Source organism: Podarcis pityusensis, assembly GCF_964106645.2.
Source record: "Podarcis pityusensis genome assembly, chromosome: 11".
Taxonomy (NCBI): domain Eukaryota; kingdom Metazoa; phylum Chordata; class Lepidosauria; order Squamata; family Lacertidae; genus Podarcis; species Podarcis pityusensis.
The window spans coordinates 49,743,639-49,764,900 of NC_138036.1; the positions used below are offsets into that span (position 1 = coordinate 49,743,639).

At 42.5% G+C, this 21,262-nt stretch overlaps 1 protein-coding gene and 1 long non-coding RNA gene across 2 annotated transcripts in view; one reads left to right on the forward strand and one right to left on the reverse strand.

Moving 5' to 3' along the window:
- Window positions 1-4,232, forward strand: part of LOC308458511 — a 45,296-nt gene extending 41,064 nt beyond the window's left edge. Inside the window, exon 3 of the long non-coding RNA XR_013977501.1 lies at window positions 4,161-4,232. This is a non-coding gene — a long non-coding RNA (uncharacterized lncRNA). The remainder of the gene's footprint in view (window positions 1-4,160) is intronic.
- The window catches only part of FBN2 (fibrillin 2), a 138,169-nt gene that overhangs the window by 40,512 nt on the left and 76,395 nt on the right, over window positions 1-21,262 (reverse strand). Inside the window, exons 22-32 of the mRNA XM_080973330.1 lie at window positions 20,979-21,029; window positions 20,184-20,309; window positions 15,925-16,152; window positions 12,426-12,551; window positions 8,657-8,785; window positions 7,819-7,944; window positions 6,928-7,053; window positions 6,074-6,196; window positions 4,137-4,262; window positions 2,563-2,688; window positions 1,116-1,238 (exon numbers count right to left, since the gene is read on the reverse strand). Of these exons, the coding sequence (XP_080829456.1) occupies window positions 1,116-1,238; window positions 2,563-2,688; window positions 4,137-4,262; window positions 6,074-6,196; window positions 6,928-7,053; window positions 7,819-7,944; window positions 8,657-8,785; window positions 12,426-12,551; window positions 15,925-16,152; window positions 20,184-20,309; window positions 20,979-21,029 (1,410 nt within the window). The remainder of the gene's footprint in view (window positions 1-1,115; window positions 1,239-2,562; window positions 2,689-4,136; window positions 4,263-6,073; window positions 6,197-6,927; window positions 7,054-7,818; window positions 7,945-8,656; window positions 8,786-12,425; window positions 12,552-15,924; window positions 16,153-20,183; window positions 20,310-20,978; window positions 21,030-21,262) is intronic.

The following is a 21,262-nucleotide window of genomic DNA, read 5'->3' on the forward strand; positions in this document are numbered from 1 at the left end:
CAACCTTGGATGATGAACAGTTTCCAGGGGAGATCAGTGAGGAATTTCAGTTGGAATATATGGAATGTGGTTATTGAGTCTTATAGCTGGTAGATTCCCAAGTGGTACTGAGATGCTGGCAAGTCCCAAAAGGACTAATAGGACTTGGGAATTTCCATCCTCTCATTTGGCAGTTTGGACAGACTTCTTTTACTTTTGGTTTCCACTGGCACCACCGAAGAACCTGGTGCCAGAAAATAGTGTGGCAATCAGGCACCACTTATGGCTAGATTCATGCCATGTTAAGTACACATTCCTTCTGTTTCTGACATTAGAGGCTATAATAGAGTTTGCTAGGACAGTGGCTGATAAGAAGAACCTTTTTGGCCTACTCTTCAGATTCTTAGAAACTGATTCCAAAGAAGCAAGTCGGTCAGGAGGGTCAACATTGTAGAGATGGAGTTGGTGACTGATGAACACAACAACACTGAACATGCCTCAGTGTGGCTTCTCCATTTTTATCACAGGGATCTTTCGGGTTTCCTTCATGACATCTCTCACCCAAGTGGCCACTGGCACATCTATTGTTGGAATCTGTAGTTGATTATAATATTCTCCAGGCGAGAATACACCTTATTAACAAAGCAATATATCACCTTGGCTCTAGCCAGGCTGGATGGTCCTACTGAAAGAATCTGGCAACTCAGCAAGGAGGAGAATGTATGGGAGGAGAAAGCAGGAGTGGAATATCCATATCAATAGTGTGGAAAGTTTAGGAGCTCTCATTCCCTAGACAATTTAGAATCCCATTCTTATCTAGGACAGGTGGGCAAGAAAGAGAAGGCAAGGAGTTAACAAAAAAGTGTTTTAAAATAAACTAAGAGCTCTATGGGAGACAGACAGATACTCTCTTCCATGAAGGAGTCAACCAGCAAGCTGGCCCCATTTCTGACCCAAATAGGAAGAGAAGCCTGAAGAATAAAAAATGCCCCCTTCTGTTTCTGGGTGAAACATTTCCATAGCTACTTCATCCATCCCCACTCCAGTCAACCTACCCAATGATTCTAAAAATAACCAAGTAACTTAGCCCTACCATCTTGTCAGCTGAACAACTGTATCAATTCATCTCTACTCACCAATACACTTAATTCCATTTCCAATCCATCCTTCTTTACAGCTACACCTGAAGCTTCCTGGGACATTGACACATGAGGCATGCAGGTCACAGTTATGGGCGCCAATCTCACATTCATCCACATCTAAGAAAAGTTGCACATTAAAAAATTGAATTGAGAATAATAGATATCTTCATAAACTTGGAAACAGTGTCAATGTAATACATCCAGTATTATTATTTCACACTGATCTTATTAGGGCAGAATCTGATTTTAGGAATTATCTGTAATCCTGGCAACTGTTCATGGTTATTGAAGAGAGGGCATAACCATGAGTCTTGGTTCAGATGATACAAGCCTTAGCATAGTGTAGTGCAGCAGCAAAAAAGGAGGAAAGTGGTTGTGATGTCCTCTCTAGGAGTCCACGTTTGCACAATCTTACTAAACCAAGGTTTAGCTTGACATATGTGAGCCAGATAACTGTAATTCACAATGATATTCTAAAAGAATTCAGAATTATAATGGTTAAGCCTTGCTCTTGTTCTTGTAATTAATTAAATTTCTGTACTGCACATTCACCAAAGAGCACAAGGTAGATTACAGTATAAAAACACAAAAATGTGTATCATAATAACAAACAAAGACAATAACCTCCCACCCCCCCACCCCAAATTGAAAAGGGCATAGATTGTTTAATTATCTAAAAGCCCTGATGCATACAGTACAATCCCATGCATGTTTTCTGAGCAGTAAGCTTCACTGTGTTGTTTGGGGCTTCCAGCTAAGTATGTATAGGTTTGCAGCCTTAAATACTTCAAAAATAATGGCTGCAATATGCCAAGCATTTCAATGGAACCTCGGTAGAAGCACAAAAGCAGTGCTACTTGATAAAATGGTACTAATAGCTAAATATTTTTTCTAAAGGAGCATACTAAACTCAAAAGTAACTGCAGTTCTGAGTTTTGCTCTGCAGGACTGCTTCCCCACAATTAGATATGTGAATGTACAAAGAGGTAGGGGGAGCAGGTGGTGCTGTGGTCTAAACCACTGAGCCTCTTGGGCTTGCTGATTGGAAGGTCGGCAGTTCAAATCCCTGCAATGGGGTGAGCTCCCATTGCTCTGTCCCAGCTCCTGCCAACCTAGCAGTTCGAAAGCATGCCAGTGCAAGTAGATAAATAGATACTGCTGCGGCGGGAAGGTAAACAGCATTTCGGTGTGTTCTGGTTTCCGTCATGGTGTTCCGTTGTTCCAGAAGCAGTTTAGTCATGCTGGCCACATGACCTGGAAAGCTGCCTGTGGACAAATGCCGACTCCCTTGGCCTGAAAGTGAGATGAGCGCCGCAACCCCATAGTCGCCTTTGACTGGACTTAACCATCCGGGGTTCCTTTACCTTTACCTTTACCTTTACCTACAAAGAAGTATGCCACAACTATTTGGTTCTCAAGGAAGTTGCGAAGTATATCATACCTGTACATCCTGTGGTTCCCTTCTTGACAGAGTAACCCAGCTGGCAATGACAAATGAAGGACCCCTTGGTGTTCTCACACTCTCCAAACATACAGATGTTGGAATTCAGGTCACACTCGTTCACATCTGTAAGTTAATATAGCTTAGTTAGTAACTGAAAACTTGTTCTTCGTTAGTCAAGTCACTCAAAATAAATGATCTTATAAAATGAACGTACTAAATATACCAACAATTATACATTATTTTTATCTTACATTTTTCAACTAGATCATATCACTGTATGAAGCAACAAGATAGGAACCAATGAGAAAATGAGACACTTCAGTGTAGCAAAAAGATATACATGAATAAAAGTACTACTGAAGCATAAGACCTGATAGTTGCTAAAATTTAAATCGGTTTTTGAAAAATAAATCAGAATTATTTCAGCTACTTTTCTTTAAGAAGTCTATTACTTTTATAATACATTAATATATTCTCCATCATCAATGAACTAGCCCTTAGTATTCAAGATTCCCAAAGTGTGACTTGCCCCTCCTTGTAGACTTATGAATATTTATTAGGGAAGGTATAGATTCTGAATATGTCTGGTTGGACCAGGAGGAAGTTTCTGTTCTGCAAAAACACAACAGCTGAAATAGGAACAATATGTGCTATATTTTAAGTAGTGTGATAATGACCAACTGAATGGTATTCTCCAAGGCATTTTTTATTCTGTCTTGGTTATCACGCTGAGGTCCAGCGCCGAGGGCCTTCTGGCGGTTCCCTCATTGCGAGAAGCAAAGCTACAGGGAACCAGGCAGAGGGCCTTCTCGGTAGTGGCGCCCGCCCTGTGGAACACCCTTCCAGCAGATGTCAAAGCAATAAACAACTACCTGACATTCAGAAGACATCTTAAGGCAGCCCTGTTCAGGGAAGTTTTTAACATGTGATATTTTACTGTATTTTTGGTTTCTATGGAAGCTGCCCAGAGTGGCTGGGGAGGCCCAGCCAGATGGGCGGGGTATAAATAATAAATTATTATTATTATTATTATTATTATTATTATCATTATTATTATTATCATCATCAAAGAGGATGACACCAGAGCTTAGCTCAGAAATTAACTTACGAGATTCTTAAAAGAGCACCTTCCAATTCCTTTTTCAGATCAGATCAGTAGAGAGCTGGAATATTTAAAAAAATTTCGGTGGCAATGCCAATTTCTATTATTGTTCTTTCAGTCCTGATGTGCTGTAGAACTTGTCAGGATGACTGTAAGGGAGGGGGACGGAAAACCTTACTTCTTGTTCTGTGCTGCTTCTACTGCCACCTTTCCCCAGCTTTGAAGGTTAAAAAAAAGGAAACACTTTCCCCAGGACAGTCAGAAGGGAATCTAGGGCAGTTTACCACCACAAGATTCAACTGCATTTTAGTTTATCAGTACTTCTTTTGATGAAGTAGTCACAAGATCAAATCTTAAGTTGCTCCATTAGTGATGTTTTCCCCTAAGGAAAAGGTTTCTATTTTTGAGAATCAAAAATCACATTAACAATATATTTACAACGCTTGAAAGCTACCTCTAAATTACTTACCAATGCATATTTTCATGTCCATAGAAGCCATGAATCCATCATAACAAAGACATCGATATTCTCCTGGGATGTTGGTGCACTGCCCACCATCACAGATATCTGGGTTGCTTTCACATTCATCGATGTCTAAAGGAAAATTTTGTCACTGTGAAATTCTGAATAGGTAAATCTTCTTTAAAGCCTGCCATGCTAAGTTTGTTACTAGTCTGTTGCTATATATCTACATGGCTGTAATGGTGTTAACATATATACTACTGCTTAGCATTAATGTAGAATGTTTAAGACATTTCATTTCTACAATGCCAGTTCATATGTAATGGAAAAGCATGTGTTGATATTGCATGAGCAAGCCTTGGACTTTCCTGATCTCTCTTCCCCTTATGCACTCTGATTTCCTCCCTGATTTAACACCTGAACTGGTAAGGTAATATTTGTGTTTGCCCTCCAAGCCAGAATTGGGAAGGAGCTTCCAACTGTGTTTTCCAATAACAATTTGGAGGGCAGGCACACATCTAAGTTTTCCAACCAGGAGGGATTTAGAGCATGCAAGCAGAAAAACAAAGCTTGTGAGCCCAGGGCTCACTTGTGTGATGACAAATCGTGGTTGGCATGACATGTGAACCAGGTCACCTATTCATTCAACACTGCAAGATAAGCTTATACAATTTTCTCCATACTGCATCCAGAAAAACAATCGCTTTCCTAAGGGCACCTATTAAGTCTATTGCATGCCCAGGTAGAGAGCCCCTGACCCCAGGTGACACCCAGGTGGAATAATGACTTGTGACAACGTGTTATGGGATTAAAATTGGCCACAACTTTATTAAACTTTCAGGTGTAGGAAGACCTTGGCTTAGGCATTGGGCATTTATCCCTCCCAGTCCTTGGCTGGGGATCTGGGGCACATCAGGGTTAACCAATCTGTCTGGAGATTAAGCTGGCTCTGGAAGATGTATGTTTAAGCAGAGAACCCATTTTACCGCAACACAGGGGAGTGCACTGACAACCTTTCAGTGTATGGCCAGTGACTCCCCTCAACACAACCCCTTTAAAAAGGAACCCTGGGATCGCCACCACAGGGAAGATAGACTAAAGCAGGCACGTCCAACTCCCTAGAGACCGCAATCTACTCCCAGTGTAAAACAACTGGCAATGATGTACCCAATGTCATTGGAGGAGGGGGCAGGCCAAAGTTGCTGGACTTTTTTTAGGGGAGAAAAATGTTGGTGACCTTTCTCGGGGGGGGGGGGACCATAAAACGCTCAGAACCAACTATTAGCAAGCAGACGCAGCAATACAGGAAAGCTTAGTAGCGCTAACAACCACACACTTCCAATAATGGCAGACAGAGCGAGGGCCGCAGGGGGCAGAGACTTTCAACACAATGCTTTCTGCTACCAGCGATCAGAAGCGAGACCGCACTCAACCACAATCAACAGCGTTCACTCAGGGATAAACCAGTCGATCACGATCGACCTGTTGGACATCGCTGGACTTAAGGATTCCGCACAAGGCCTGACTGAGAGCTCCCAGGTAGGCTCCATACCCTTTTATGCTTAAAGAGCGGACCCTTACTTGGTCCACTCCCCTGGCTCCGCCTCCCCAATCACGATTGGTTATTTGAACTGAGGTTTGGTGGGAACCTCAAGGTTAGCTACTTGGGGAAGCGGTCCAGGAGCGCTCTGCCGGGAGTCACACAGGATCAGGGGTGCTGAGCACGGGCATGCAAAGGGCGCCCTCCGTTTGATGTGGAGAGCGGTCATTATCTCCACCTAGAAATAGCCAAGATTGCATTTGAACCAAATTGAGACCTTCTGGTTCACAGCTTGTTCTTCAAACCACTGCATCATACAGTAAGAAAATTCACACACAATTCCAATGTTTTATGGATGCAGTTCTGCAGAACAGAACTGAGACGCTACTCTTCATTCTTTTACCTGAACAAGTCCTCATATCTGGCATCAGAGCATATCCATCACTGCAGCTGCATTCATAGCTACCTTCTGAATTAGTGCAGTGGGTGTCACAGCCTCCATTCATGATCATGCATTCATCAATATCTAGGGAGGGAATATTGTGGACAGATTATTAGATCTATTTGATACTTAGTTTAAAAGCATCCCACCTGTCCCTCATATTTCCCCCACTCTCTTCTTCCTATCAGCAAAAGATAGTAGGCACTAAGTACCCAACTGATTTTAGAATGAAATGACAACAGTGAATGAAATAAAGTTAACATAAAATAAGAATGCAAAATATAGCTCAGCAATAAAGAGTAATAATGGGGTGTGTTTTTTAGAGTAGAGGGGCATACCCACTGTTTGAATTCTGAAAGATGCTGTCATTGATTATTTAATTTACAGTTATGAAATCAAAGTTTGGAAAAAGAAACAAACTAGAAACATTTACAGTGGTACCTCGCAAGACGAATGCCTCGCAAGACAAAAAACTCGCTAGACGAAAGGGTTTTTTGTTTTTTGAGCTGCTTCACAAGATGATTTTCCCTATGGGCTTGCTTCGCAAGACGGAAACGTCTTGCAAGTTTGTTTCCTTTTTCTTAACACCGTTAATGCAGTTGCGACTTGACTTCGAGGAGCAACTCATAGAACGCGGTGTGGTAGCCTTTTTTGAGGTTTTTAAAGACTTTGGTGATTTTTGAAGCTTTTCCAAAACTTTCCCAACACCGTGCTTCGCAAGACGAAAAAAATCGCAAGACGACAAAACTCGCGGAACGAATTAATTTTGTCTCGCGAGGCACCACTGTATGCAGAACTAAAAATAAAATACTTGCCAATGCAGCCCTGTCTGTCCGGAGTGGCCTGATACCCAGGATTGCATGAACACTGATACATCCCAATCATGTTCACGCATTTGCCATTTCTGCAGAGGTTATCACTAAGAGAACATTCATTAATATCTGAAAAATAAGAATTACATTACTGGCCATTGGGAAGTTGAGAATATAGTTACAGGCTTAAAAGTTAACATTTTTATGAAAGTGCGTTCTGATATGAAGTTTTAACTTTATTCTGAATGTTTCCATGTGTCAAAATAACACACAAATTTCAATAGTATTCCCCCCCCCCAAATAAAACGACACAAGGAGCTTCAAATCTGTATTAGACTTCAGTGTGGACAAAATGGATTTTGTTTAGCCTTTAGCTAATTTAGATTGGGGGACTTCCCTTGTGCTGGTCAGACAAGCTCACAGATTGCACAGCTTCCTTGACCTGAAAGACCGGGAGCTTTGCTTGGCTTAATATGAAGGGTCTTCGCAGTTCCCAATGGCATTTTTTTAAAAAAACAAAAATAAAATAAGACGAAAAGTTCAGCTTGGCCGTGTCCATAACATGGACCAAAAACAGATGAAATAGACTGCTTGGATAAGGAGTCTGGTCTAACATTTTATAGCAACCAGTAAGAGTTTCATTAACAGTTCAATATTAAATAATTTCTGTGAATAGACCTTTATGGTTAGGCTGATCTATGGCTTCATGTGTGCAAAATCTCATTTTACATTTCAAGTCCAAGAACTTCAGAGGAAAATTACCCTCGATTTGCCATTTGTCAAAGCATTAGGAGCTAGACAAATTCATATTACGAACCAAGTTATCATTATAGCTAGGAAAAATTACTAGCTATAGAACAAGGAACATTTCATTCAGAGACACCTGAAACTCACCCACACAATCTTCACGTGATGGAGACAATTCATGCCCAAGAGGACAGTCACACTGAAAGCTTCCTTCAGTATTCACACACGTGCCACCTCTACAGAGAAGAGGGTTACGCTCACATTCATCTATATCTGAAAAGAAAATATAAGGGAAATATTGTTATAGGGACCATTTGAGATGAAGTAAGAGATTGTAAACATCTGGAAGTAATTAGGGACGTCTGACTCCCTGAGAAGGAGGCTGTTTCATAACAACAATGATACTTATATCCTTCAGATTTCATAATAAATAAAACATAAAACTGTATAGAATACAGGAAATTGGATGATTTATTCACCTGAGGGATTCCCAAATTCATAATTAGGTTAAAGAAATTCATGAAATTTGAAAACCTAGATCATGAAGAATTGTTTTATTTTAAATTTCTTACATATATTGCTATCAAATATTCAAAGAAAGTTTTCTTTCCTCTTTTATATGAAAGACTCATTTTAGCAAATGGCTGTAGGCAGCAAAACAAAGGAACTACTGTTGTTGCAACTACTGTGATGATGGGGAAATGTGTTGTTTTATATACTGTCATTTGCACAACTTTCAGATCATTTAACCACTACTAATCCAAAAACAAGTACACAATGTTATGTCTAGTTTACGTGTTCAGGCACGAAAGTTTACCTTGTGCCCATAAAGGGACAGGATATTTATAATACTTCATATACATAATTGCTGGCTGTAAGCACAATCAGGTGGTATGAAAAATGGTCATATAGCTATGACCATGTCTTACACAAGCTTTGAAATGTATATGTAGTATGTGTACTAAAACCTTCATCGTTTACTTACCCATGCAGTTCTTCATCATCATAAATCCACTTTCATAGCCTTCAAAGCATTCACATTCAAAGCTGCCTGGAGTGTTGACACAGGTACCACTTCCACAGAGGTCAGGTGATATATGGCACTCATTAATGTCTAGTTTCAGAATAATAATAATAAAAAAGACAATCCATTTTTAAATCCATTTTTTCATTTAATAATTTGCAAAGAATACTGGAGATATTTAAAATCTGAAATATCAAAGTGTCAGGAATCCTAAATACAGTAGGAAGATAGATCATGATATCTGAAAACGGAATTTGATAATTGAAGCGGTTGGGAAATAATTGAAGTGGTTATGACGAGCAATTTGTACAACTATGTGTACAACTTCCCATGGAAACCCTCCCTCCTCTAGTACGATTCTTTGAACACTTCTTCATAAAGTTGGCATGCTGTGATCTCAGGGCGCTGCCTCCTGAGTGGAAAGCAATAGCTTAAACTTCACAAATGGGTGTCCAGCTAGACTCTCCGCAGGCATGGATGAGATCCATCAACTCTAATTATTCTGAGTACTGTTCCATTCAGCTCCATTCTTAGATCACATCCTGGAATTGCTGATTTGAGCCACAGAAAGTGTAAAAAGGGAGAGTTCACCTTAGCTGCATACTGGGTATTGTCTCTTCCCCGTTGCCATATACTTCCAGAGCAATGGGCTGGGTAGGAACAGGAGTCAATGGTGACCAGCAAGTCATCTCTTACAGAGGGAAGTCTGTTGCTTCTCTTTCCTGCTCTTTCCAGATGCAGGGGGGGGGGCAGAATAATTGACTCGGAAATTGACCCAAGCTCACCAGGTCCCAAGCCAGGGAAGCCCATGCAATCTGTGGGGTGACAGATGCTCCCCAAACTGGCTGAAGAGGTGAGACAAAATTCTCAGGCGTAGTGTCCAAGTCTGGTAAAAAGGGCAAGCAGTCGGGAGCCTTTGAGATTTTTAAGGTCTTGCATTGGCAGAAAGTCTCACAGAGATTAGCCTTCAATGCTTCTTCCCTTTCTGTATAAGTTCAGCTTCAGCCTCTTTAAAGGTAAAGGTAAAGGGACCCCTGACTATTAGGTCCAGTCGTGACTGACTCTGGAGTTGCGGCGCTCATCTCGCTTTATTGGCCAAGGGAGCCGGTGTACAGCTTCCGGGTCATGTGGCCAGCATGACTAATCTGCTTCTGGCGAACCAGAGCAGCACACGGAAACGCCGTTTACCTTCCCACCAGAGTGGTACCTATTTATCTACTTGCACTTTGATGTGCTTTCGAACTGCTAGGTTGGCAGGAGCAGGGACCGAGCAACGGGAGCTCACCCCATCGCAGGGATTTGAACTGCCGACCTTCTGATCAGCAAGTCCTAGGCTCTGTGGTTTAATCCACAGGCCACCCGCGTCCCCCTTCAGCCCCTTTACTAGAGATTATAGAGGAAACGATGTGGAAGGGATATGCTAGAAAGAATGGCAGGAAAAATTGAAAGTAGTTTAAAAGTCTGCTGAAGAACTTTGAGAGCTTTATAAAAACAGTGTTTCCTGCCCATGAAGCAGAACTAGTTTGGGATGGCTGGGAGATTTCCCCTCAATTAGAAGACTGACCCTGCAGGTGGTGCTGCTCTAGAGGTAAAGAAAGCTCTCTTGACATTTGTGAGGGATACAATCTCCGGGTGATGTTTTCCTTCCCAACTCTCAGAACTGCTTTAGACTTAAGAGCTAAGCCGAGCAAGTGCATTTCCCATCAATGCAATCATTACAAAAACAAGGAAATCACCAGCTATAGCAACATTAACATCTAGAAAGGCCTTGATTCACATGCCTTACCACCCACATTTTATATTACCCCAGCACATTTGACTTCCGCAGTTCCAGAACAAACTTCTTTTCACTGTTAATGTGCAGCCACCCACGGTGCACACATCCATTCATCACAGTTGTAGAAAGTCTCAAGCAAAACCTCAACCTCAGATTTGCTCTGGTGTGCAAAGAATGGCTTTTGCTTATAGGACAATGCTAGATACTGATTTATTTGGACAGCTTGGGATCTGTTTGGGAGTCATCCTGCTAATACAGCAATCTCGATAAACTGCACCTGTGAGAATGTTCCCTGGTGTGTTGAGACCAAGTTTTGAAGATACTGGATGCACAACACCTGGAACACCCAACTGCCACCAGATTTTTTGCCCAAACTGTTATCTCTGCATAGCATTATAAAAAGATGAAAGATGCATTGCAAATTTAGTAAATCCGGGATAATAACAGGGGAATGGCTGGGAAATCCTTGTTCAATCTTCAGAAGTTCAAGTCTTGAGACTTTGAAATATGGCACAGTCAATGGCTGTTTGGACAGGTTGGTCCCAGCATTCTTGGACTGAGGTGTTCTAGAGGCTGAAACAAAAGCAATCTTGCACTGAAACTGGGGGCTTGATAGTTTTGAACATTAGTTGGAAGTATTTCAAAGTCTGTATAAATAAATTCAAGGGCAAGCAGTGGTCTCATGAAAGTCCCTGAGGAAAGGAATGGCAGATAAAGCCTTCCAACGCTAAGTTTATCCACCTCCTCTTTCTTACAGCGGTTGCTGCTCTCCATATGCCTTTCCCTCTGGGCTCTATCAGTAGCATTTAATAATAATAATAATAATAATTATACCCCGCCCATCTGGCTGGGTTTCCCCAGCCACTTTGGGTGGCTCCCAACAGAATAACAATAATAATAATGTGATAAAACATCAAACATTAAAAACTTCCCTAAACGGAGAGAAAGGGGTGGAAGAAGGAGCCTACCATTCCTTCTCCTTGCTGGCTCTCTTGGAGAGGGCAGATGAACAATGAGCAACAGAGGAGGAGCCAGAATACTTCAGGGACTGGCCCTGTGCTACTTACAGGGGGGTTACCCTTGGCAGGTACCTGATACCTATACTGCCGACTGTGCTGTTCTCTGGGAAGACCATGGCAGAAATGGTTTCCAGACTTTTTAAATGAAAAGAAGCCAAGGCTAATGGTGGAACAGCGGGGAAAACACTACTTAAACGTCTTCCTTTGGACATTTTTCTGCTGAAAATCACAAACACTGAACCCCTCCCCTTCCATATATAAAAGCAGTAGGGAGCATTTTCGGCGGGGGGGGGGGATGTATCTATAAAGAGTTGAGCAAGTGCACTTCTTGTCATTATTCCACTCAAATTTACAGCCCCTTGTGGCTTCTTTTAACTTTTTTTTAATAAAAAATATGAGAGAGCAGTTCCACATTGTGGAGTGCAAGGTTATGCTTCTGTTCTGCTCTGCAACGTCTGATAAATCTGAGGAGTTAATTTCATTACTTCACACTTTTTAAAACTACAGGGGTAACCTTGGTTTATGAACTTAATCCATTCCGGAAGTCCATTCTTAAACCAAGGCGTGCTTTCCCATAGCAGCGGGGGACTCAATTTAGAAATGGAACACACTCAACAGGAAGCGAAACATGTTCTGCTTCCAAGGCAAAGTTCACAAACCAAAACACCTACTTCCAGGTTTGCAGCATTCTTAATCCAAGTTGTTCATAAACTAAGCTGTTCTTAAACCAAGGTACCACTGTATACTTCTTGCAAGGTCTTTGCAGGCTTTGGTTGTAGTGAGGAGCCCTCAACCACCCAGATTAAGGGAAAGTTGCTACAGGATGCAAACTTGAATGCCATGCAAGCCACATTCCAGGAAGGGATGAGTGGACAGCTCAAACCTCCCTTTGCACACACCAATGTTTCTCTAAGGAGTCCTATCTCAAACTCACCTGTACAATTTCTTTCTTCCATGTCTAAAGCAAATCCACTGTTACATCTACATTTGAAGCTTCCAATTGTGTTTCTGCATTTGCCATTTGTGCACATGCCAGGGAACACTTTGCACTCATTTATATCTGCAAGAGGAAAATAGATAAAATGAGTTCACATATTTTATGCAATTTAAGAGCTCACTTATCGAGCAAACAGTGGTGACTCAAAATGTACTGTTTTATCAAAGCAAACTAGAACAGCGGAATCTATTTTAGTAAATGCACCAGGTGTTCCATTTCTGCAACCGATCCTCTCAAATATACCGTATTTTTCGCTCTATAACACGCACCAGACCATAACACGCACGTAGTTTTTAGAGGAGGAAAACAAGAAAAAAATATTCTAAACAAAACAGTGGATGTATGATTTTTGTGGTTCATGCTGTGGCCACAGACATGTGATCTGACGGTGAGTTTGGGGTAGCCCAATGCAAAAATCCTGAGGATCCATGTGGATCCATGCTAAAGTCGCCCTAAAGTCGCAGGGGCGCTGGGGGAGTGAACAGGAAGCAGGAGGAGGAGAACAATCCCTCTCTCACACACAGACACACAGAGTATCAATCCTAAAGTCGCAGGAGAGGCAGGGGCACTGGGAGTGGGAAGCAAGAGAAGGAGAACGATCCCCCCCCCTCTCTCACACACACACAGTATCAATCCTAAAGTCGCAGGAGAGCGCAGGGGCGCTGGGAGAGTGAACGGGAAGCAAGAGGAGAACGATGCCTCACACACACACACAGACACACACACAGAATATCAATCCTAAAGTCGCAGGGGCGCTGGAAGTAGCAGGGGCGCTGGGAGAGTGAAGGGGAAGCAAGAGGAGAACGATGCCTCACACACACAGAGACACACAGAGTATCACTTCTAAAGTCGCAGGAGAGAGCTGGGGCGCTGTGAGAGTGAACAGGAAGGAGGAGGAGGAGAACGATAGCTCAAGCACACACACACACACAGCCCCTACAGTGGCTGATCCAAAATCGGACAGCAAAAAACTGCAGGCAGGGACATAGAGCACGGGGTTGTTTTAAAGCAACCAACCCCGATCTGCTTCTCTCCCTCCTCCCGGCTAGGCTGGCTGAAAAGCTTTGCTGCTACTTAGCAGCTCACTGGAGAAGAGAGAGGGACATAGAGCACGGGGCTGTTTTAAAGCAACCAACCCCGATCTGCTTCTCTCCCTCCTCCCGGCTAGGCTGGCTGAAAAGCTTTGCTGCTACTTAGCAGCTCACTGGAGAAGAGAGAGGGACATAGAGCACGGGGCTGTTTTAAAGCAACCAACCCCGATCTGCTTCTCTCCCTCCTCCCGGCTAGGCTGGCTGAAAAGCTTTGCTGCTACTTAGCAGCTCACTGGAGAAGAGAGAGGGACATAGAGCACGGGGCTGTTTTAAAGCAACCAACCCCGATCTGCTTCTCTCCCTCCTCCCGGCTAGGCTGGCTGAAAAGCTTTGCTGCTACTTAGCAGCTCACTGGAGAAGAGAGAGGGACATAGAGCACGGGGCTGTTTTAAAGCAACCAACCCCGATCTGCTTCTCTCCCTCCTCCCGGCTAGGCTGGCTGAAAAGCTTTGCTGCTACTTAGCAGCTCACTGGAGAAGAGAGAGGGACATAGAGCACGGGGCTGTTTTAAAGCAACCAACCCCGATCTGCTTCTCTCCCTCCTCCCCGGCTCTGCTCGCTGACAGGAGCCGCTTACACCCGCTTTGCAGTTTGAAAGAGAGCCACGGACTGCTCACAACTGCAGCGGATTCCCCTGCCATCTGTAGGCATTCGCTCCATAACACGCACAGACATTTCCCCTCACTTTCCAGGAGGAAAAAACTGCGTGTTATAGAGCGAAAAATACGGTATGTTAAAATTATACAAGCAACAATTAACATTTTAAATCAGATGCTATGGTTCTCTGTGGCTGATACAGTCAATAGGAGAGAGAAAGTGAATAAAGAAAGATTTAGTCTCAAAACAGGTAATTAGTTGGTCAAATTACCAAGCAAGTGTGTGGAGGTCATTAGAAGAGCAGTATTAATTCATTCATAAGAGAGGGATTGTGCAGATCGAATAATAATGGACAAAGGAATATTTTGTCTTGCCAAATTATTTATTTTTAGGGCCCTCTCTTTTGTTCAGATAGTGGTAAAGACCCAGAGCCACTGTAGAGTAAGGGCTTCATAATTACAGCCACAGTGGAGTCAGGGCAGTTAGAATAGCCTTTCTATACCCTGCTTTGACTTGTATAATGGCAAAACTAGGTAGTGCTTGGCAGATCTCTAGATAGTCTTCTCCTGACACCTGTCACAAGCCTGTGACATCATGGAGGAATGAGGTGGAGAGGGGCTGATTAAGCTTCTTCTCCTCCAGCCACTTTCCTACTCTAACTCTCTTCTCCAAGCTAGCTTTCCATAGTTGGTGAAAGACATGGGTTTTCAAATAGAAAAATAGCCAAAGGGGAAAGCAGAGTAAGCAGCACGCCTCCTCATTGCTTCCTTCAAACTCAACAGTCCTCTACAGCTGTTTTTCTTAGTAGAAAGTTGAGAGGCTGCTATACGCATCATCTGTGCTATGCAACGTCTGGCTGCTTGAATAGCTTGCATCAGAGTGGGAGGGCTGGGTAGAGACATGGGAAGAAGAAGAAGAAGAAGAGGGGGAGGGGGAGGAGGAGGAGTTTGGATTTGATATCCCGCTTTATCACTACCCTAAGTAGTCTCAAAGTGGCTAACATTCTCCTTTTCCTTCCTCCCCCACAACAAACACTCTGTGAGGTGAGTAAGGCTGAGAGACTTCAAGGAAGTATGACTAGCCCAAGGTCACCCAGCAGCTGCATGTGGAGGAGCGGGGAAGTGAACCCGGTTCACCAGATTACGAGTCTACCGCTCTTAACCACTACACCACACTGGCTCTCAACACCGTACTGGCTCTCAACAACATGCCACTCTCATTCCCTGTAATACCCTAGGTAGAGCCTGCATACATATGCCACAAGGAAGGGGAAGAAACAGGGCTCTCTTGAGCCCTATGGCTCAAGGGCAGTCCCTCATGTTTATGGCATGTCATCTACTGGACTGCAGATCTATACAGTGGAACCTTGGTTCTCGTACTTAATCCATTCCAGAAGTCCGTTCAACTCCTGAAACCATTCGGAAACCAAGGCGCGGCTTCCAATTGGCTGCAGGAGCTTCCTGGACTCAAGCGGAAGCCACATCAGATGTTTGGTTTCCAAAAAACGTTCAAAAACTGGAAAATTTACTTACAGGTTTTTGGCATTCAGGAGCCGTTTTGTTCATCAACTAAGCCATTCGAGAACCAAGGTATGACTGTATTAGGTGGGGTATAAATCCAAGCGAAATCGTAACTTATATATGCTTACATGGATAAAATTATACAGAAAACATATTATACGCTGGAGGAAAGTAAAATGCACAAATGATACTGCCCTTGACGGAATTCCACCACAAATGCTATTTTACCTTTATAAAAAGGCCTGCCTGTTAAAATATCTCCTCGGTTGGAGAAGCCTGGTCCTCTGGGACACAATATTTCATACTCTTTTGTCCCAGGCTTGGGACATTCCTCGCAGTCCAATCCCCAAGCAGCACCTACAGCACAGCAGCAGGTATCCATCCGGAACTTTCCAGGGACAAGTTGAACACATTCATCTTCATCCCACTTCAGATAGCACTGCTCCATTCGGATATCTACAAAAGAGATTGAAAACAATGGCAGATGTTGAAGTTCTGGAGCCCAATCCTAAAACTTTCGCACCACCAAGTACGTGGCTTATCATGAACGCTCCAAATTCTGGCTTGGGCAAATATGGGACCAGCAACATTGATATCTGGTCTATGGAGCCCTGCTTAGGGAAGTTTTTAAGGTCTGATCTTTTATAGTGTTTTTAATGTTCTGTTGGGAGCCGCTCAGAGTTCCTGGGGAAACGCAGCCAGTTGGGTGGGGTATGCATAAATTTATTATTATTATTATTATTATTATTATTATTATTATTATTGAAACATGGAAATCAGATTGTGATCATCTGAAACTAAATAAGAGCAATGTTTTTTTGAAATGGGATTGTTATATGAGGATCAACAATTTAATATATCAGGAACAAGATACTCGGAGGTGTTTAAACAGTGAGGTTTAAGCACTGGAAATCCTTCTTGATTTGGGCTCTTTCAGTTTACGTCTTTAATATGAGGAAAATACAAGAAGTAATCAAGGAGTAGTGGCTGGTACAGTGGTGGAGAATCATGAAGCTACCTGCCCCATACTGGCATCACTGCACCTTAGTTGGATGTGGCTGGGGCAGGGATGGGTAGTGGCAAAGTTAGGGCTGTGTGGACACGGCTGGAGTAGGAACATCAGATTGGCTCCACAGCCCCAAACCTGCCACTGCCCTGCCGTGCCCCACCCAGCACTTTTCCAGCTAAAATGCAGTGAGAGAGGGTGGCTCTTTCTTGATCTCAATCTGTACAGTGGTACCTCGGGTTAAGTACTTAATTCGTTCTGGAGGTCCGTTCTTAACCTGAAACTGTTCTCAACCTGAAGCACCCCTTTAACTAATGGGGCCTGCCGCTGCTGCTGCGCAATTTCTGTTCTCATCCTGAAGCAAAGTTCTTAACCCGAGGTACTATTTCTGGGTTAGCAGAGTCTGTAACCTGAAGTGTCTGTAACCTGAAGCGTCTGTAACCCGAGGTACCACTGTATTATGATAGCACTGCCTTTTTCCTGATATAGCGTGTAGTTCTTTCTGCTGGGGTGTGTGTGGGTGTGTGTCTTTTTAATAAATAAATAAATAATGAAGCTGCTAAGAAAAGATACATAAATAGTACAGTGGTACCTTGGTTTACAACCACAATCCATTCCAGAGGTTCGTTTATAAACCAAAACAGGTTGTAACCCAAGGTGCGCTTTCGCCAATGGGGCCTCAAAAAACAATTGTTCGTAATGAAAAAAAAGGGTTGGAATCCAAAAATAGTTTGCAAACTGGGACACGGACTTCCGGGTTTGACGTGTTTGTAATCCAAAACATATGCAAACCAAGACGTATGCAAACCAAGGTACCACTGTACTGGCATCTAACACAGCAAACAAAGAGTTATTTTCACATACGTCAGGAAAGCACACATGACTCCATACTGGTATCTTCACACCCCCCCCCCCCATCACCTTGGAGCGATGCCTCGATATGCCACTTGGCCATTTGACCATTGTTTGCTGTGTTTGAACTACTACATAAGCTTTTTGTTCTGAAGTGCCTCGGGGCAGACCTTCTCAACTGGCACGTTGAGTGAGCTCTGTCCTACTGCAATAGCCATAATAAATGCTGGGTCCCCAAATCTGGATGCTGGACTTGAAAATAGTTTCCTTGCTTCTGTGGTTTATTCAAAAGGTGGTTGTTCCTCACCTGGGTAACGAACAAGGTAGCGTAGAGGGGAATTCATACCACGATGGGGAGGAGATGGGGAGCTGCTCCCTGATACAGAGCTTTCCCTTCTGCCCATCAAATGTGTGGAAGGGTAGAACTACTGCCAGTGAGTTTCCTGAAGCCAGCAGTAAACCCCTAAGTGGGGTGTTCGCTGAGTTTGCCTGTGATCCACTGGACTTTAAGGCGGCACCTCTGCTGTCACAAGATGGCATCAGGCCAGATTTGGGTTCGAAAACTGTTCCAGCTCCAGGCTGGCACAGCAAGCTGCCTTCTCTTTCCCCCTTCCCCACCAGCCGATGTGAATCACAGGACTGAAGATGCAGTGAATCACAGAATCATAGAATCATAGAATCATAGAGTTGGAAGAGACCACAAGGGCCATCAAGTCCAACCCCCTGCCAAGCAGGAAACACCATCAGAGCACTCCTGACATATGGTTGTCAAGCCTCTGCTTAAAGACCTCCAAAGAAGGAGACTCCACCACACTCCTTGGCAGCAAATTCCACTGTCGAACAGCTCTTACTGTCAGGAAGTTCTTCCTAATGTTTAGGTGGAATCTTCTTTCTTGTAGTTTGGATCCATTGCTCCGTGTCCGCTTCTCTGGAGCAGCAGAAAACAACCTTTCCCCCTCCTCTATGTGACATCCTTTTATATATTTGAACATGGCTATCATATCACCCCTTAACCTCCTCTTCTCCAGGCTAAACATGCCCAGCTCCCTTAGCCGTTCCTCATAAGGCATCGTTTCCAGGCCTTTGACCATTTTGGTTGCCCTCCTCTGGACACGTTCCAGTTTGTCAGTGTCCTTCTTGAACTGTGGTGCCCAGAACTGGACACAGTACTCCAGGTGAGGTCTGACCAGAGCAGAATACAGTGGCACTATTACTTCCCTTGATCTAGATGCTATACTCCTATTGATGCAGCCCAGTGGTTGCTGTGGTTTGGATTGTGCAGTGAATTTTCACCCAGAAAGATGAACAATGTCCTGCTAATGAAGAAAAACTGGACTTATGGTAGCAAGTACACTGCCATCCCTCTGCCCTACTGGGCAAGCCAATGCCTTTAGGCATTTTCCCCCAATAACTTGCCCAGAAATTGAGCTCATTTTTCGAAATTGCTATTATCTTTCTTGAGTGTGTTTTTACCCTGCTGTTTGCTTAAGAGTGAGAAATTCCTGAATTGTATGCTGGGTTGGTTTGGGTGATGGCAGAGCTTCGTTCCTAATTTTCATTCTCTTTTGGCTATAGTGTTTTAAAATGGATTCAATATGTCTACAGCTATTTCATAAAGTACTGGCATCTAACAAGTACATAACGAATGTGAAATTCCTAGAAGTAGATGGAAAGTACAATTGCAAATAAACCAGTAAAAACTGTTTTTTTAAATAAAAAAAAAACCCACCACACCAAGCACATAAAAAGGCCTTCCAAGTATAGCCTTCAGAGCTTACACACTTCTAATATGAAAAGTTAAGAGTATTTCAATCTAATGGACACATGTCATGGCATGATATTTTTCTCTGGGTATTTCTAACTAAAAAGATTCACAGTAGAATCCTATAAATGTTCATGCAGAAGTAAGCATTGCTGAATTCTATTAGATTCACACCCAAGGGTTTCAGAGCCTAGGGGCACTTTCAGACTTCCACAATTTTCAGGTAGGATTCAATCATATAACAGCAAATTCAGGTCTTGCAATTCATGGTGGACTGGCAAGTCTTGCAAAAGATTGGACTTTTTGAGATAAGGAGAGCTTTGGGGGAAATGCACTGGAAAATGTGGGATAACACTTGCTTTTACATATCAAACAAATCAGGGCGAATGCTCAATAAACAAGTAATCTGGATGTCACTTGTCATTGTGGTATTTTATGCATTGTGACTTGTCATTCTTTTTACTGATTACAGCTTAGTAATTCTTTATTGTAATTGTTATGTGTAAACTGTTTAATTATTATTTGCTGATATTTAATTTTACTGTTTACTATTATGTTCTAATGCGTTGTTGAACATTGCTTTCTTTGATATAAGTTATCTATCTTAAAGTTCTATTTTGTTATGACTTTTTTGTATTGGATCAGATTGTTATTAGGTATGTGATCTTTGCTATTTTGTTGTTTCTTCAGCTTGTAAGCTGCCTTGTGTATCGCAATATAGAGAAGTGGTATACAAATTAAAAGTAAAATGAAATGGCTATTACAACTGGAGGTCACTAGGAGCACAAAAGGATTCAGGGCATGTGGACTCTAATGTGTGAACCCACCATAAATCAACCATGCAGTGAAGGTTTTATGGTTGCTCACCTAAACACATTCTGCCTGTTCCATCCAGTGTCAGGCCATCAGGACACTCGCAATGAAAAGATCCTCTGCTGTTGACACACCGTCCATTGGGGCACACTCCAGGGAAAACTTCACATTCATTTACATCTAGCATAAAGTATGAATAGGAAACTACAATTTATCCTGATTTTATTGAGACTAAATAAAATAAAAAAATAAAAAAATTCCTTCCAGTAGCACCTTAGAGACCAACTAAATTTGTTATTGGTATGAGCTTTCGTGTGCATGCACACTTCTTCAGATACACTAAAACAGAAGTCACCAGACCCTTATATATAGTGAGAGGGTGGGGAGGGGTATTACTCAGAAGGGTGGTGGGAATGGGTGATTGGCTGATAGGTGTGGTAAACCTGTTATGACTGCAAAAAAGGAAAAAGCAAGGGGTGAGATGGCTAAAAATAGCTTTATCATGTATAATGAGGTAATAATCCAATGTCTCTATTTAATACTATCACATTGCTCCAATTAAGGAAATATAAGAATGTGAGAATATAAGAATTGGCATGCTGAATGAGATCAAGGAACTGTCCCACGCCCCATTTATCACATTCTTCAACCCCCTTAGCCTTTTCACTGACTCAGTGGTTGTTTAGAAATTGTTTTTTTTTTTTTTATAATGCACAAAAATTAGAAAGGATAAGGGATATGGAGCAGCTTGGAGTCATGGTTCCTTGACTTCAGTAGGCATTGTTGTTGTTAGAATAAATAGGTTCAATAATTACATTTGTGAAAAAGAACAACAAAGAATAACTGTACCTTCACAGGAAACACCTTTGACTCTTGCAAATCCTCTGGGACATGCTGTGTCTGCAGTGAAGCAAAGATTTATTTCAGAACATGCTAGGTCAATGAGGCCGAGTTGCCATGAAGGGGACCAAAAGCTATATTTGTTAACAGATTTGATAAAATTCAAGCATTTTAGCCCATGAGTAAGTTTAAGAAATGAAATATATACAAGCTACTGTATATTAGGGATGGGAAACCTGTGGCCCTCCAGATGTGACAGAATCCCAAAACCCATCATGCTTCAGCCAACACAG